General features: G+C 35.2%; 2 protein-coding genes across 3 annotated transcripts in view; both read right to left on the bottom strand.

Moving 5' to 3' along the window:
• Positions 1-549: 549 nt before the first annotated feature.
• LOC138326822 (uncharacterized) overlaps positions 550-15,602 on the bottom strand; it is a 36,653-nt gene continuing 21,600 nt past the window's right edge. Inside the window, exons 9-22 of the mRNA XM_069272824.1 lie at positions 14,904-15,355; positions 7,569-7,637; positions 7,310-7,390; positions 6,592-6,921; positions 5,880-6,191; positions 5,469-5,591; positions 4,909-5,058; positions 4,561-4,641; positions 4,119-4,217; positions 3,264-3,510; positions 3,064-3,134; positions 2,019-2,093; positions 1,594-1,870; positions 550-1,263 (exon numbers count right to left, since the gene is read on the bottom strand). Coding sequence (XP_069128925.1) covers positions 1,001-1,263; positions 1,594-1,870; positions 2,019-2,093; positions 3,064-3,134; positions 3,264-3,510; positions 4,119-4,217; positions 4,561-4,641; positions 4,909-5,058; positions 5,469-5,591; positions 5,880-6,191; positions 6,592-6,921; positions 7,310-7,390; positions 7,569-7,637; positions 14,904-15,355 — 2,630 coding nt within the window. The 3' untranslated portion in view covers positions 550-1,000. The remainder of the gene's footprint in view (positions 1,264-1,593; positions 1,871-2,018; positions 2,094-3,063; positions 3,135-3,263; positions 3,511-4,118; positions 4,218-4,560; positions 4,642-4,908; positions 5,059-5,468; positions 5,592-5,879; positions 6,192-6,591; positions 6,922-7,309; positions 7,391-7,568; positions 7,638-14,903; positions 15,356-15,602) is intronic.
• On the bottom strand, positions 9,431-13,244 carry LOC138327366 (probable ribosome production factor 1). 2 transcript variants are annotated; one of them, XM_069273412.1, is made up of 2 exons: positions 11,414-13,244; positions 9,431-9,900 (listed from the first exon to the last, which is right to left on the bottom strand). In XM_069273412.1, the coding sequence occupies exons 1-2, from the start codon at positions 11,471-11,473 to the stop codon at positions 9,583-9,585; spliced, it is 378 nt and encodes a 125-aa protein (XP_069129513.1). In that variant the 5' UTR covers positions 11,474-13,244; the 3' UTR covers positions 9,431-9,582. The 2 variants fall into 2 exon arrangements, with proteins under 2 accessions (XP_069129513.1, XP_069129512.1); XM_069273411.1 differs by having other exon boundaries at positions 9,431-9,945; positions 11,414-13,233.

The following is a 15,602-nucleotide window of genomic DNA, read 5'->3' as shown; positions in this document are numbered from 1 at the left end:
TGTCCAAAAACAAGATATCAATATTATGTTTTTATCGGGAGTTTAAGAAATGATCCATTTGGCGGCCAGTTTGAACATGTTTCTTTCCTCGCTTTTAGTGGAGTCAAATTTTCGCCATTTGTTACTTCAGTTTTATGTATTTTAATCATCACTGCGACAACACTGTATTCTTTATCAAGCTAATGGTTGCTTTAAATCTTTACTAGGTTCATTTTAATTGGAATAGTAGAATTAATACACTAGTGTCACTTTAGGTTAACAATTTTAGTACTTTTACTGTTTATTCTAAAATTTTGAAAAATACCACATTTCGATTTAAGCAGTAGGCGCACTTCTATTTCCAAAGATCTGTATGAGTAAAATGTTTAATACATGAACATTTTGACTTCTCATAGGTTTACATCCTTAATCTACATTATTATGATAATTCAACATTATCTTATATATTTGTAAAAAAAACCATTACTATTTAGTTTAATGTATTCACAATATTTTGGACATTGCCCTTTCAATAATGGCAGTTCACTAAGACAATACACGAACCCAGGCTTTGTATTACTTCTTTATTGCGTTATTAAATTAAGGTGAATATATACAAAACATAAAATAATACACAAACATATCACAGTCGGCTTTGTTATATATCAAAATCTTCAGGTGTGATTCTTTATCACATTAGGAACACCGTCCTATGGTTCTGTTACTTTTAGGCCTATGTTGAGTTTATAGGGAAGCTCGATTTTACTCTATCAAGGATGCATTGCAATTTAAAAAAGATCAATATTTCAAGAGTCCTTAAGAGTTAGCACAGATAGCACGGTTCTGGCAGGTCCATTAGCCGAATAAACGTTTACCAGTAATTGACAGGTGCATCAACAAAACGACACCATAACACAAGTATGTGGATGGGTCTCAAGCAAGCTATTTTGAGCTAAGTCACAGCCATTACATCAATCACTCTTCAGAAAAGAACACAAGAAAACCCTTATGTTTCCATGTGTCACGAAAATGTATTTTCCTGTCTTATTGGTATTTGATTTGGAAGTTCTGTCACAGTTGGAGTGCACGTGTCTGTAGAGGTCATGGACACCCGACCAGAGTCTGTCATTGTCTGTACGCGTGACAATCTCATACCGAGGCTAGTACGAGGAGGTCGCGGGGGTAGAGGTCCTCTATCTTCCCAGAAGTCAGCGCGGTCTAACAGGAAGTCACGGCCGTGTTCCGCCAGAAAACGGTCGTCGATGTCAGGATTTTCTTGTGGCGCTGAAAAAAAAACAACAGCAAAAGCAATTTAGCAAGCGTATTCCATGAATTAAGTTCCAAACAGTTCTAGTTGTTGTAAGATTCAAATCGGCTGGACCCTTATCAACATTAAAGAAACTGCATATTTTTTGGCCATTTTTCGAAGTAGTTTTGCCATTTACCAGCATTATCTGTATATTCCGTGTGCGATAGCAAAGAATGGCATATTGAATAGGATTGATTCTTTTTTTAATATTGCTGGTAGTCATATACGATGTTAGCCGAGAGGTATAGTATTTTTTTATTCTTCCCCATGAAAACATGGCTATCGTACATGTATTATATACTTACCAGAGGTATCTATAACGTGATCGAAGTATTTCTTGTCCTTGTACAGTTCCTCCAGAAGTTCCCGTAGCCGTTTATCATCCATCCCACGACTCGCCATGTCGGCCGACCGTGGTGCGTCCAGTGACTGTGTGAGGCCGCCCCCGTCCGTGTGTGGCCTGCGAGGGGGAGGGTTGATTATGGACCACGGAATAGCATGACGGCGATCATGGTTGGACTTTAGTGCCTGTGCCAGTTCGCTCTCCGGCGGGGGCCTCACACGGGTGAACAATGGCTCATTCTGTTTGAGGAAAATGAAAGCCGTCATTAATTTTACTTTAAGTTTACTACATATCGTTATATCAATTATATTTAAATGGGTAATTTGACATAAAATTTAAATGACTTGAATTCAATAGGCCTTATTTATCATATTAATAATCATTTACCTGAGATTGACCTCCAACAAGGAAAAACTCGTCCTCGCTTCCTAATTCTACATTATGAGCATCTTCGTCATTGTCCTAAGTAAAAGAAAAGTATAAGATATTACGTCATATCTACATTAAAACAGAGAAAAAGGACGCAGGAAAGACGAAAGAGAGCATGGAGAAATGTAACCAGGCATAGGATACATTGGATGAATTGTATAATCAATACACTATCAATGAATAGGTGAATATTTAGGTTCAATAGAAAAGGCATATAGCGTTTTATTAAAATAAAGTGCATTTCAAGATATGTTAATTTACCAATTAGGAAAACAATAACGTAACTATTGTCCATAGAGAATAAATCCTACAGAAACATTGGTACACATGTACTCCTGATGTGAATAAGAATTAAAGTATTAGAGTAAACATCGTGTTGATACCTCATAGGACCATAACAATGTGCTTACTGTTGGACATGCCCAGTGGTCGGAATAATATTGATTTGACTCTTTGACTGTTATAAATGATAATCTCATCACACTTGTGTGTTAATCTCGAAAGACAATGACCGATAAAGTTCATGTGAGAGTTATATAAATAATATCAATGTGCCAGAATAAATAAGCCGGGGGATTCAGATTATTGATACCAGTCATGTGGAAATTATAGTTCGTCTTTGAAAGAAACATATTTTCTGATTCATTCTGTATACGTTTTCCATATCATATATTTTTACCTATTGTTATCCGGTCACTGTTTGATATTTTGTTTTGTTTTAATTACACTGAGTTGGATTTTTGAAAAGATCACTACGAGGTACTAAAATTTGAAGGGTAAACCGTGAAGTATACAAACCCTAATCGTACAATAATGTTTTTAGACAGGTAATTGGAAAAAGATAATTCACAAATCAAAACTGCATAACTCACTTCTTGGCAATTTTGTTCTTTTTCCTTTTTTACCATATTATTATTACTTCTATTTTTATCATTTACTTTTCAAAAGAGGTGGATGGCAGATTAAATAAGAATGAAACATTAGCAAATGTTTATATACTTACATTACTAGCTCCTCCACTGGAGAGTTCATCTACTGATACCCTTCTCACACCAGCTGCTAATGGGATTTTACCTGGGATGGGAGAAAGAATACGAATTAACAACCCAATATTTCTCACCTCATTGTCAGCTTCACACACAAGAAGATAGTAAATGTTATTTTTGCAGTAATTCGGCTGCTCTAAACGACCAAAAAAGTTACCTATTGTGTTGGACCTTCCCAGAATCTCTTGATCTTTGGACAAGCCATCCCGGAAGTTCTGTAACTGGTTCTGGTCAAACGTGGACGTACTGGACCTGGTCAGTCCGATCGGTGGGAGTGTTGACCTTGGTGCTGTAGAGTTTATTGTTCCTGGCTGACCATACACCTTCACTAAGTTACTGAGTTCTCTAGGCCTATCATCGTCAGCTCCCAGTACGTTTATTACCTGGCCATTGCCACCAACACCCTGGTATCACAGGTAATGATATATAACATGTCATCCATGTATTTTAGTGATATCTGGGCCCAGTTTCATCATTATTTCTTAACTCTAAGGAACTCCTTAACTTAACATTTTCCATAGAATAGCATTACAGAAGTATAAGAATCTTTTAAAAAAATCTTAAGTTATTGTGAGCTTTCCTTAACTTGTGCAATTCATTCCTATGGAGCATTTTAAGTTAAGGAATGTTCATAAAACTTGGCTCAGCGGTAATAACGAATACTGAGACTACTAAACCAGCATTATGATAACAACGAACAGAAAATGACGGCATAACTACAATGAAATAACACGGAAACACAAAAATTCTGAATGAGGTAAAAACGGTAAAAAGCTAGTATATTAATAATCCGAAATAAAAGGCCAAAGTAAATTCAAAGTAAAATCAAAATAATTTCTTTGGAATATATATTCAGCTACTATAGGGCCTTCTCAGTCCAATATAACACTAACACAACGTGTTCGTCTACATGTTTGTTTACATCTATTGTGCGTAGGTATGAAATGTCACAAAATTCAGTGAATTAAGTTTGACGAAAGAATATGTAAAAACAGAATTAAGTTTCACTTACATTCATTAACGGTGGGAGATCCCCTGTTTTCCTCTTTTTCTTCCGGAAAAGACGATTTCTTAATTTTCGTCTATTTACCGCAGCTGAGTCTATTCGAGGCTGAAAATATACAAAGCATCAGCTTTAAAACCAAATCCAAAAAGCATTGATATTAAAAGATTTCAGGGAGCAGTCTAACAACATGGGTATATTAAAACCAAGTGATTTTGAAACAAAAGTTTATATCTGCTTCTCACGGAAACAGGTCTTGCATATCTCGGTCACACATTAGTTCTCAATTTCAAATGATAATCAAAATATACAGAACACATACATGTATATAGTAATATGCTTCCCAACTGCTTGCCGTCAAATTACAAAATATGGTAATACCTAATGAGAACAGAATATTGCGGTAATACTATTCCAATAGTATAGATTTTAAACAAATATTGAACATTACCTGCTCCTCCTTCTCAATGAAATTTCCATCTTTATCAAAATGGCCAAGTGCGTCACTGAACACGACTGTCTTTGAGCGTCTCTGATAACCATGACAATAATATTACATCATTATAACGTATGTTACCATTCGTCTCCATAATGACATAAAACATACCAGTTGTTTTTTTCATTATGTTTGTGCATATTTAATATGTATTAAATTTAATAAGGTTAAGTTTCTTTGGTGTGTATTTTTTATGTTTTCTTACCAAATCAACATTAATTAATTGTCAAAACAAAACTGTTATCACCTGTAGTTCAGAATATCTTACGTTAGACCCTATTTCTCCCATGAACAAGTATTTACCCGAGATTCACTTGTCCGCTTCCTTTCGTCTGATGATCGTTGTGCACTGACAGATGTGCGTTCCTCGTCTCCTTCTTTCTTCGTATCACCGACTGGTTCTTCTGTGTCATTGTTCTGGTTTTCTGGTCCGTATGTATCATCTTTCATACCCTTGACGACATATGGCAAAGACTTTTTACATTTGGTTTTATGTGTATGTGTTTTTAAACGTTTACTTAGCAATATCTGAGGAAACACATGTTGGAATCATATTTATCTGCATTGTATAGTACCGTCAAAAATACAAATTAGGTTTCATGATAGGATGCAACTGTCTTAAGATATTATTAAATATATGCAACTCTTTCTCTAAAAATTTACTTCATATTAGAATATAAGATTTTCTGTAATGATATTCGTTACACAACCAGTAAATATTTGTGACATTGTTGACATAAGTACAGTAATGTGAAATCATCAGTCAAAATTAGATGACATTCGTTTTCATGTTACAGGGACACAGTAATGTTCTGTAGAAATGCTAACCTTTCTGCCACACCACGACCTTCAATGATACATACCCCAGTCGGCCTTCCTTTCTTGTTTCTATTCAGCCTCGGTATATTAAACAGTCTTTTTAGTCTGGCCTTCTTCATATGTCTTTGAAATGTTCCTCTTGTATACACTTTTCCGTCCGCCATTCTCTACAGAAAGTTTACAAATGATTATTGAAATAGCTTCGCCACAATGGTGTCTATATCGATACAAAACACGTTTTCAATGGCAATCATGCTATTGCATAATTTATAAATATACATTCAAAGTGATATGGCAATGTTGTTGTAAAAACTGCCGCTCGCAACTTCCGTTGTGTGATGTTTGAAAACAAATCTAAATGTTTATAAACTTGACTCACATTACCATTGTTATAATCGGTCACTTTAATCCGAGACCTTTAAACCAGTGTATTACCTATAATTGTCATTACTTACAACAATGTGACCGTTTTCGTTACGAGTGTACCCCTCTGGAAGACAATCATCGTCAAGGTCAAAAACAGCACTTTCAAGGTCACTGGTACTGTCATCTTTTCTGACCTTCTTTGACTCAGGACTATCCGCACGTGAGGAACTTCTGGACCCGATAATGTCTTCTCTCTCCTGTTTGTTAGTCACTTCCTCTCCAGCGTCGTTTGTAGTCTTAGTTTCTCCTTCATTAATAGTTTTATTTCCTACTACAGTCACGTCGTTATCGACGTCCATCCTCTCTATTTCCTTCTGTTCCTCCTTAGCTAATTCTTCTTCCTGTTAATACATGATTGGTGATTACTTGTTAACGGAAACTACAATCAAATTCTGAACCAATAGCATGTAAGTTGCCTATTGCCTCACATGCCTTAGTACAAAAATATATATTTGATGATTGGTTAGATTATAACTTATCTAAAACGAGGAATATACATAGAATTGTATGGCCCATGAAAGTTACCAGGATAAAATATTCTCGATAATTTTAACAATGGGCATATACATATGTACGTAAAGCAAATGCAGTTATAATGCTGAAAAAACACCTAATGGAAATTCTGCCTCAACAAATTTATATAATGGAGTACAAATTTATAAAGATATGGAAATATAATTTTAATATTTCACACTGTATTTGTCAAGTGTAAGAATACTTAGTTTTGTAAAGAACTCTTACAAAATCACGTACTATCTGGTCGAGTTGCATGACGATGTTGTCATCCTCGGGTAGGTCCCAGTAGTGAGCGTCCTCCAGTTTCTTCTCTATGTCTTTCTTGGAATGGTACTGTTCCATAAAAGGAGCCACCGGATGTGGAAATCTGTCTCTGTGGATTTCCTCCATATCTGGGTCATTCATTTCGTCATCCGGGTTCTCGTCTGATACACCATGTTTTTTAGACTTCTTTGAGGCAAACAATCGAACACCTCGTGTTTTCGATTTCCGTCGGGACGCTTTTTCTCTGTTCTTTTCCTCCATTTCCCGTGTTACAAGGACCTTACTTAGTGGCTGAAAACAGAAATGTCCATACGTTTGTATATGGATACTTTTTTTTTAAAGGAATAGTTTCCAAAACGAAAACATTTGATTATGATTATGAGTGTACAATTGCAATCTTTAAATATATTTTTATTATAGGGGTACTGATCCGAATGTTGATTGGATGGTTGACTGTGTTAACATCCTATTAATTGTCAGGGTAATTTAAGGACGGCCCCAATGTATGCGATGTGTTGCGTGTGTGAAGTATGGGGTACATGTTTTGGGAGACTGCGGTATGTTGATGTTGTGACTGTTTGTAATAGTCGAACTTTTTCCCTATGTAGAATGCTGGTAGAGACACTTATGCTTGTAAGTGGTTTGTAACCATCTCATTAAAAGTCTTTTTTTTACTTACCACGATATGTTTTCCTCTGTCCTTTTTATTATTTGCATTTTCCTCCTCATCATCATCTTTTTTGTCTAACTTTCGACCGTCCTGTAGTGATAACAAACACATATATTTGTATACTCAATACAACATATCAGAAACGTTTTAACATTCAGGTCATACATAACTCACTCTTAAGATATAATGTTATTGGTTTCAATAGGATGGTGAATATAAGTGGATATCTTATGAAAACGAAAGCACAAATTCACTTTAATGTATTCACCTTCAATGTGACATCGTCATCCATTTTGTCGCCCTCATCATCTGATCCGCTCCCGTCCTCGTCTGACTTCTACAATATCACACATTCCAGTTTTAATAATTGTACAATCCTATGATAATTTCATGGTTGTGCAAGGTATGATTGAGAATGTAATTTTGTTATCATATATATATTTATTATTCATAAAATATAATAATCATGTTTGATAAAGTTATTTACATAAGAAAGATTCTACCTTTACATTTCTAAACACTGCCATTAGCGTATACTGCTCCGTAAATAAAACTGCCTTTTCTAGATTACAATGTACGTCCACTGTGAATCTAGTGATATTTTGTACGTCTATATATCGCGTCTCTAATACAGGTTTATCAATTAAAACAATATCAACCGTTAGAATGCACAATCGGTAATTATAGAACTTGCAGTTGACTTATAATTTGAACTACATGATAAATGTTTGATATGATTTACATAAAAAGTTCAAAATATAATAAAAGTTTATGCTTTTTTAATTCCTTGGCGGGAAATTCATACATGACGTCAGAAAACAATAACGTGACGTCAGGATTCGAGAACGTCATGACAAAATGACGCCATCCTCTAGATATGTGCACATTTTAACGTCGGGATTCTTCGAAATGTAGGTTATAATTATGTGAGGGAAAATATCTTAATGTGTGCTCGCCTTATATGCGATTTTATAAAACTCACTAAGGCTCACACAAAAAATCTCGTTTTGTAAAATCTCATATGAAATAAATAGAGGATGTTACATGAGTGACAAGGTGTTATGGAATTTATCGAAGGAGTTCAATACTTTGATGTGCCACGAGCCTTTAGGCTTGTTGTTTAACAAGATAATTTTAAATTTCGTCTCTATGTAAAACAGTAAACTAGAAATCCGGCTCGGATGTGACGTTTCCGTCTACCGATACAATCATGCAACGTCATACAAATATTATGACTTCAAATTTAAATGTGACGTCACAATAGCGGTTTTACGATGCTTTATGATATGGTCGTATGGCATGGCTAGACGGACCAGTTATGTAATAAACATTATTTAATATCCTATATATATTAATAATTTTAGCAAATGTTTCACTGGGTCCTACATTTCGACCTATTTGTCAACAAAGGTATAAGGATCTCAGCAAGTGAACCTTCTGGTAAGTATGATGCATACGAACGATTTGACTGGAGCAGAGTAGTTACAACAAATATCACTAGATTCACACAATTTTTCAATATTAATATAGAAAAACAACAGTATAACACGGTACACTGCAATCACACATTATTTATATATATATACATACCGAAAGGTTACCTGGAAATTATCTCATATCGACAATAATAACACAATGTTATTCAGACATAAATGTGGCCTAACGACTTGTAATGGTGTTAATGATCGTATATTCCGACACGTTAGTGTCCTTTTGACTGTCGCTGAATCCTTCTCTCATACGCTCAAAGAGGCTCAAATTTTATGGCACATATGTTTTGTTTTGAACGAAATGTACAAAACAAGCATTCATTAATAATATAGAATAATAATGAAAAAAAAAATATGTTAATAATATAAAAGTGCTGGCTATACTCTAATTGAACACAGTGAAGGAAGTTTGAAAGAGATACACAGACTAAATATCACACAGAGAGAGTTGGGTAGATTATACTGAGCGAAGGATACAAACAATTAAAATAACATACAACACATAGTGTATCATGCATACAATAATGGTGTATGTAATGTAACCACGTGGGACTACCTCTTGGTTCCTTTCCTGTGTAGTGTCCTCCTCCATCCGATCAGATCCGGAGTTCCGCGAGGATACATCACGGTCTTTGTTGGATGTCGTGTCACCCGGAAGTGTAACATTTTGTGCACTTTGGGTTTCTGCTTCCTGTTTGTCCAAATGTTTGTTTTGTTGTGGTATTGTACCGTCCTTATTATCTAAACTGTTATTTGATCTACGTAACGTTTCTGGATCAGGAGAAGGCCTCTTTACAGGGGGACTGTCGGGTTCGGTATCCATAGCCTTTTCGTCTCTCTCTTTCTCCTCCTTCTCCTCCTCCTCCTCTCCTCCTCCTCCTCCTCATCATCATCATCATCGTCGTCGTCGTCGTCGTCAGCATTATCATTATCTTTCGTCTCATTCTCGTTTTCTGGAGGAACTTTTACCAGATCTGACTCAATTTTCTCTTCGTGTTTTGAATCCTCTGACATTTTTCCCTGACTTTCAGATCGAGATTGCTGCTGTACAGATTCCGTAACAAGTACCTCTTTTTCAGGCTCTGCATCAGTCTCCTCTTCCTCGTCTATCTGTTCGGGTTGAGATTTGTCGTCTGATTCTGACTGAGCTACATTCTAATATAATTTCATTGATTAAGGTAACAATGGTCTGTACAAAACACAAGCAAAGCTATCCCGGTATTGACTTAAAACACTCAATCAATATAGACATATTAAGATACAACTCCATCATTAATTCAATGTTTGAGAATAAAAAATATATGATATATCGATATGTTTTACTATTACCTCTTTATAACAATACCATTATTAATTGTATGAAATTAATCACTCTGATTCAAACAACGGATAATTTAAAAGGTGGTGAGGGAGTTGTGGAACTAAAGCATTGTATTTCGCTATGCATTTGTCTCTTTGAATTTATATTCTATGCCAGTGAAACTGTGGCGTTTTAAAGCAAACATTCAGGTAGCAAATAGATTCATCTCTAACGTTGCCTTATATCGTTTGTCAAAAAGCCTTTGTGAAACTATTGATAAATTAATGGGGTGTCATGCCCTATTAATGTCCCCACAATTAATGGGGTGTTATGACCAATTAATGCCCTCAATTTAATGTATTGATCCCATCTGAATTTTCGTGGTTTGTGCCTTTACCGTAGGGCATTGTGATGGAGATACCGTATTTTATATGTACTGATTTTACAGTGATATCACAATATATCGGTGATATAAACAAAACGAAGCAAAAGTATGGATCAGGCATCTGCTACTAAATGCTTTATAGATTTTGTTTATTATCGGTATATTGTTATAATACGTTTTTACGGTTAAATTGTTTTTAAAGTGTTTTATATATGTTTGTGTATGATTAATTGGTATTTTTATCATCAGGTAATTACTTGTATGGACGGGTAACTTTTTCTTAAGGCAATTCAATTATCTTTGTGATTGGTTCCCAACGTAATTACATGAGAAGTGTTAGACAAGCGTCATTAACACAACTATGTGTGCATAATATGTAAATACACCGAAGCCGTTAAAACGAAATCGGGTACAAATTATATTTATGGCTATTTTATCACAACTAGTATAGCCTTTATTAACGTTTTTAACATTTCGTTTAAACTTTTGATTCTTTATATAATCATACCATGAGCTAGACGTCTACGAATTACCCGACATAATACCAAGGCTCGAGTTCCATTGTGAGATTCAATACACTCTTTGGATACAATGTAAGACACTTTTTTCACGCGACGGGTTGTCAAGATCGCTGCAATTGTTAGCAGTCACTTGACCTATGTGGACAACCTACACATGCAATTTAACAAAAAGGAAGATAAAAAAACCTAACTGTAATATCAACCATGTGTTTGATAACATTGATTCTAAACATGAAACGTATTTAATAAAACTGTTTGGGAATGTGTCATATGTTAACACTGCAAATACATAACGGGAATATCAATTTAACATTTCGATATTATATATGTAAAACTTAATGCTGCCTGTCTGTTTCATATTCACAGCATGTAACAGAACATGATCAGTTCTCCATGTTAGATATGGTGACAACCTACCTGAGTCGCGACGTCTCTGGGAGAATCAGACGGGACACTTTTAACGTCAAATTCAGACATTTTACCTTTTTGTTGACAAATGTTTTCGTTACATGTCTATATTACGATACCATTACGCTTCACGAATCACACAGTGGTCCTAATCCATCCGGCTAGATTTCCCCTGCAGTCCTAGGGGGTCCCGTACATGGTGCACATCCCCTAGTTACCGTGTAGATCAATCGCATATCAACACTAGCTACCTAAGTGAATAGGCCGGGCGTGTTTGTAGATCAGCTTTGGTTACTTACTGAATACACTACACTCAATCGAAATGCCCCAAACTCCATATGTTAAGTATTGACAATATCTATCATTAGAGTCAATCGAAGACTTTATTTTTAAAAGGGGGAAAATAACCGGTTTTGTTCGATCACCAATTTAGCGGCCGCGTGTGAAGGGAGGTTTATTGATCAACCCTTCAAGCTGAAGGTCAAGTAGTGACGGCAGGTTACATATGTCACGCTTCTCGTCTCTATCAGATGGGGCAATTGGATTAATTCACCTGCTGAATCGTACTGCTCCACGAATAATAGGAAAATGATAAGCTCGGTGATAAATCTGATTAAGTGTAGGTTTCATATATCAACATTATTCTTTAGACTCAATATTTAACAAACACCACCTTTACCAAGGGTTTCCATTTCTTGCCATTTAACCCGATAGATACCAATCTATAAATACGTACTATACATTAACGTACACACTTACGGTGGTGTCAAAACTCGGGCGGGTTTATAATTCGGCTCATTATAAAAACCATCAGAGTCTAGCATTTTCTGGTTTCGGGGATACCTATATGGTTATACTAATTATGTGTAAGGATATGACGCCTAATGAAACTAACTGTTACTGTAGCGGATGTATTGATTCAAGATATGAATATGAACAGTTGGAAATTGTTGTAAGATTTATTTTAAATATAACTTAAAAAACACAAACTAAGATAATAACAAGTGCGTAAGGAATTCAAATGTGTCATTTTGTACATGATAATTTTGGGAAAAATCAGCATTGATGAAGATTGTAAGGGCTCAGTTATTATAAATATGGAATAGTCAGAGATGTAAATAAGTACATTTTTCGTTTGTCCCTTCTCGGGCCATAACCGTTTAACGTTAAATCAGAGGTAATCTTCCATAACGCGTTCGTCAATACACCGGTAGTGTTGTTTACACAAATAATTACAGTTCTCACCACTTAATACTAACAGTCACTTTAAGAGTTTAAGTCATCTAACCCAGATTGGCCCTCTAGTGTATTGGGTGTCCATATACTAGGAGACGCTCATTCGTCTGGAGCAACTTGTTATTCTACAATAATATGTCACCATGCAAGTTTTATATATATATTCATTTTATAGTATGTGTTATCACGTGCGATCACTTAAGAGTTCAACCCAGAGTTTCATTATTATGAAATATATCCTTTTGACGGCCGTAACGTATTAATGCATATTTTTGCATTTGTCCCATTTCATGCACCCATCTAGAGTCCCACTGAGATCCTAGAAAATTAAATATTAGTGTTTTGAAAAAGTGTATCACTATATAATTCAATTTTGCTTGTTACGAGCATTTTCATTGGCTTAAAAATTTATCAGACCATAAAGGAAACAATGGCGTCGTTGTTTGTGACATTGCTTCAGATTGGCTGAGGTGACGGCGTCATGATTTCATAGACAAAAGAGTCCCAAAATGAATTTTGAGTATTGAAGAGATTATCTTTAGTTAATTGAATTATAAGGATTAATTTGCATAATGTTTTTATGTTATGGAAATATAACACAAAAATCTAAGGGTACTCTCATCATAAATCGCTTCTCGGTTTATTTAGAGTACACTCAGATTTTTGTGTTATATCAGCATAACATAAACAATCTATACGTAAAGTAAATAAGTAACTATAAGTAAATCCTTAAATAACGTGTCAATATAAATTCGGTTATCGCATTAGTGACGTCACAAATCACATTTTATAAACATGCCCAAATATGTAAAAAAAAATAATAAGTCTGAAATCCGGCTTTTAGTGTGTGCCAGAAAACCTGCCATTGTGAGCTTCATTATCAAGGTACAGATGGTATCAAACGATACAGGAGATAACAAAGTAAGAAAAATAGAGACAAAGGGAAAAGGAAGGGGAAAATAGCACCGATTTAAAACACACAAAAAAACATGTCCCACGCGCAGGTTTCTGCCTGCCGATGACCCGTGTGTGGTGACCTTAAGAGGACTTCCGGAGAATGTTTTTGCTTGTTTTCCGTGTGGATTATTTTTTTATTATCATGAAAAAAAACATCAAACAGAAATCTAGATGCAAACTGCTTCCATAAATGGCATTTGTTATGACCTACTGCCGGCCGTCGAAAGGATATAAGAAATAATATACACACAAGTTTTTTTTTTCAACATTGAACTTGTGATCACCTGCACTAAAGAAAGAAATTGTAGGCAATCAATTTAACGGTTAATAAAACTTTTGTCTGTCCAGGACGATACGTCATTAACTTGCATATGGGTTAAAACATTATCTTGTGACGAGTAACGTCGTAAACTGTAGACAATGGTAGCAATACATTGATGTTATATCGAAAAGAAATTCCCTTCAAACCTCAATATCCGGGTATGATAATGTGAAAACATTGAAACAACGTATTTAGACATTACTTTCAAAAGCTTAAAATTGCTATCATAACTTCACATGTACATGTATTACCATCGACACAAGAAGAAAAGGCCGCGGAGGGCAATCAAGAATAGGTCTTATCTTCATCATTCTAACACTAACATGCAGGGAATTACACTGGGGAATCCATGCCACTACTGGTATTAGGATTGTCTGTGGTTAAACATCAAATGGTAATCATGCTTGTTGGTGTTGTCAGAACAACAGTTCATTACTGACAATTACATTCAGCTGTTAGTAACTAATGTAATTATATATACATTTCAAAGAAACTTTTTGACATTAATTACACAATGTTTTCTGACTGGGAGGTGTTAATTACTACAGTTCATCTTATTTGCGATTTGCAATTGCATCCTAAAAATTGTTAACTAAAGTACACAACTTTGTTATCAATAATGTAACAAGGATGGCATATTGCACGGCTATTCACATACTTTTTAATCAAAATCCCCTTGTAATAATTGATAGAATTGTACGTAATCATACTTAGAATTAAACAAATACTCAATGTTCTTATTAGGTATTCAAACCAACTAATCAGCTTAATGTTTTATTTTAACAAAATAGAAATGAAGTGAGATTTTCCTGAGAGGGTGTTAAAAGATGCATTTCTAACTCTATTGCTAATGAAAAACAGAACTACAGTAATCCCATACCGAATAATTAAGAACTAGTCTTAAATTGTTAGTAAAATCTGTAATAGCCACCACCAACAAACTGGTCTAACATGGTGGTGATTAAAACTAAATATGATACTCACATCAGATGAACTTTCGTCTTCCTCTTCCCCGTCTTCTTCTTCTTCCTCTTCCTCCTCTCCCGCCTCCCCTTTGTCCTTTCTCCTCTTTCTTCTTCGTCGTCTTCTTCTCCTTCTCCTTTTCTTTTGTTTTGTCTCCTCCTTCCCAGGAATAAATCCGGAATCGACTGATTGTTTATCTTCGTCTGATTTTGTAGGTTGCTGTTCATCAACTACTTCCTGTTTTGTTTCATCCATATCCGTTTTACCGTCTCCATCCTTTCTCTTATCGTCTTCCGCGTCTTCCGATCCTTTCTCACTCTCACTGTCGTCTGCAGATTCGACATCCTTTCGTTTCTTGCGACACTTACAGCAGCATATAATTAATATTATGAAGGCAATAATTAACAATAACACAATTATACCGATTATCACATACAGATACGTCAGGTCTTCACTTGAAGTGGTCGAGGTAGCTACAACATAGAAAATAAATAGCAATGGTAGATATCTAGCACAGTCTCCTCTTTATACGTGACATCAAAATACAAATAGGTCTAAACCGGATAGTTTAAAATTGAGAGTGGTAACTTAAAGAACAAATAAAAAAACTATCTGTTGCGATTATTATTTAAATCAATCTTAATTTGCAATTTGTTTGTTTTTCCAAAACTGTTTCCAGCTTAAACGTATCTACATTGTTACATATGTGAAGAATAAGAA

This window comes from Argopecten irradians, chromosome 7, assembly GCF_041381155.1.
Source record: "Argopecten irradians isolate NY chromosome 7, Ai_NY, whole genome shotgun sequence".
NCBI lineage: Eukaryota > Metazoa > Mollusca > Bivalvia > Pectinida > Pectinidae > Argopecten > Argopecten irradians.
This window is presented reverse-complemented; position numbering and strand designations above follow the sequence as displayed.

Bases quoted from the DNA above. Each gene is read 5' to 3' on its own strand.
- LOC138327366 (XM_069273411.1), bottom strand. From the start codon at position 11,473: ATGTCTGAATTTGACGTTAAAAGTGTCCCGTCTGATTCTCCCAGAGAC. The intron at 9,946-11,413 runs GTAGGTTGTCAC...AAATTATATTAG, and splicing joins CCAGAGACGTCGCGACTCAG to AATGTAGCTCAGTCAGAATC.